This window comes from Puntigrus tetrazona, chromosome 14, assembly GCF_018831695.1.
Source record: "Puntigrus tetrazona isolate hp1 chromosome 14, ASM1883169v1, whole genome shotgun sequence".
NCBI lineage: Eukaryota > Metazoa > Chordata > Actinopteri > Cypriniformes > Cyprinidae > Puntigrus > Puntigrus tetrazona.
Genome location: NC_056712.1, coordinates 1,977,397 through 1,979,932, shown reverse-complemented (window position 1 = coordinate 1,979,932; position 2,536 = coordinate 1,977,397). Strand labels below are relative to the sequence as shown.

The window sequence follows — 2,536 nt, the reverse complement described above, 5'->3', positions numbered from 1 at the left end:
GTGCCGAGTGGCCAACCCCGATTCTCGGAAGGCACTGCAGCGGTTCCTGGGCTTCGCCAACTTCTATAGGCGATTCATCCGAACTTTGGCCTGGTCGCTGCACCCTTAACGGCACTTACCTCACCTAAAGTATCGTTCAGGTGGAGTTCTCAGGCTCAGGAGGCCTTTGATGTTCTTAAGTCCCGTTTCATCTCTGCTCCTGTTCTTTGTCTTCCAGATCCTGAACGTCAGTTTATTGTTGAGGTAGATGCCTCAGAGGTCGGGTAGGCGCGGTTCTATCCCAACGGTCCCCTGGAGATGAGAAGGTGCACCCATGTGCGTTTTTCTCTCACCGTCTGAGCCCTGCAGAGCGAAACTATGACATAGGTAACAGGGAGCTGCTGGCAGTCAGGCTGGCTCTGGGGGAGTGGCGCCAGTGGCTGGAGGGAGCTGCGCAGCCCTTCTTGGTATGGACGGATCATAAGAACCTGCAATATATCCGTTCGCCAAGAGGTTAAATGCTCGCCAGGCTCGCTGGGCACTCTTCTTTGGGCGGTTTAACTTCTCCCTCTCGTACGGCCGGGTTCTAAGAACACTAAGCCTGATGCCCTCTCTCGTCTGTTTGAGGTTCCTGGGAGGGATTCTGATCCCGATACCATTCTCCCCAAGGGGGTGGTTGTGGGGGTCCTCTCCTGGGACATCGAACAGCGAGTGAGAAAGGCCGGACGGGAGGGAGAGGCGCCAGAGGGGTGCCCGGAGGGTCGGTTATTTGTGCCGGCTGCTCTGCGCCCTAAGGTTCTCCAGTGGGGTCATGAGTCCAGGGTAGCCTGTCACCCAGGTGTTCGGAGATCGCTGGCTACCATCCGTCAGCGATTTTGGTGGCCATCCATGGCTTCCGATGTCAGGCAGTTTGTGTTGGCTTGCTCGGTGTGTGCTCAAAATAAGACTTCTAACCAGTCTCCTGTTGGTCTGTTGCAGCCCCTGCCCATTCCCTCTCGTCCTTGGTCACACCTGGCCCTTGACTTTGTCTCTGGTCTTCCCCCTTCGAGAGGCAACACCGTGATACTGACAGTGGTGGATCGCTTCTCTAAAGCGGCCCATTTTATCCCTTTGCCCAAACTCCCTTCCGCCAAGGAGACCGCACAGGTGGTGGTGGACCACGCTTTCCGGATTCATGGCCTTCCGGTAGATGTGGTCTCCGACAGAGGACCACAATTTGTCTCCCGGTTTTGGAAAGAGTTCTGTAGACAGATCGGGGCCTCTACGAGTCTGTCTTCAGGTTTTCACCCCCAGACCAATGGGCAGTCCGAGCGAGCCAACCAGGATCTCGAGAGAGCTCTCCGCTGTATGGCATCACACAGTCCGAGCTCCTGGAGCCAGCAGCTACCGTGGGTCGAATATTCCCACAATTCCCTCCCTGTAGCGTCCACAGGTATGTCCCCTTTCAATGTTCTATGGGTTATCAACCACCCCTTTTCCCCACTCAGGAACCCGAGGCTGCGGTCCCGTCTGCCTTGGCCTTCGTCCGTCGGTGTCGTCGCACCTGGAGGAGGGCTAAGGAGGTCTTGGCCCGGGCTTCCAGACGGACCAAAGCAGCGGCTGATCGTCACAGGACTCCTGCTCCTCACTATGTGTGTGGTCAGAAGGTATGGCTTTCCACCAAGGACCTGCCTCTCCGGGTGCCTTCTCGCAAGCTGGCACCCAGGTTCATTGGCCCATATCCTATCACCAAGGTTCTGAGTCCAGTGGCGGTGCGGCTCAAGCTTCCCCACACTCTTGGTCGGGTCCACCCTGTCTTTCATGTGTCCAGGGTTAAGCCTGTGTTTCGTTCCCCCCTTAATCCTGTGAGGTCTACCCCGACTCCCCTCCCCGCATAGTGGATGGTACTCCAGTGTACACTGTGAGAAAGCTCCTGGATGTTAGACGCCGTGGTCGGGTTTCCAGTTTCTGGTGGACTGGGAGGGCTACGGACCGGAGGAGAGGAGTTGGATACCGGCCCGGGACATTCTGGATCAGACTCTGGTTGAGGACTTCCGCCGGCGACGAGGTGGGCTCCCCCTGGGGGCGCCAGGTGGCGCTCCTGGGAGGGGGGGTACTGTCATGACTTCAGTCTGATCAGTTTGTTTTTGTTGTTCTGTCAAACAGTCTGCCATGTGCTTGTGTTTCCCCGCCCCATCGTCATCTGATTAATCACTAAATTACCTGCCTTCTCACCTGTGGCTCATTAGCTCCTTAACTGCTCCCCCTACTTAAGCTCCCTTTGTTTGCAGTCTTGTGTCTGACCGTTGTGGTGTGAGGATGCTGCAAGCGTATCCAGTCCTGTCCTGTCTTGTCAAGTCTGTGTAGGCTCCAAGTTTAGCTAGTGTTTTTTTAGTTTTTTTCTCTCTTTGCTTGCTCTGCCTTTTTTTGTTTTCTCCAGACCTCTGATCCCCTGTGCTGGGCCTGGTTCTTCCGGGTGCTGTGTTGGCAGCTCGTCCTCACCTGATCCTGGGGATCTTACGCTGGAATCGAGCAGCAGGACTATGTAGAGACTCGTTATCAAGTTCCCGTTTTCTTA

General features: G+C 55.9%; 1 protein-coding gene across 1 annotated transcript; it reads left to right on the top strand.

Moving 5' to 3' along the window:
* The first annotated feature begins 247 nt into the window (after positions 1–247).
* On the top strand, positions 248–2,275 carry LOC122358155. The gene is made up of 6 exons (XM_043257938.1): positions 248–263; positions 349–446; positions 607–1,625; positions 1,685–1,823; positions 1,924–2,026; positions 2,250–2,275. Exons 1-6 carry the CDS (start codon positions 248–250, stop codon positions 2,273–2,275), a joined length of 1,401 nt encoding a protein of 466 aa, XP_043113873.1.
* The last annotated feature ends 261 nt before the right edge of the window (positions 2,276–2,536 follow it).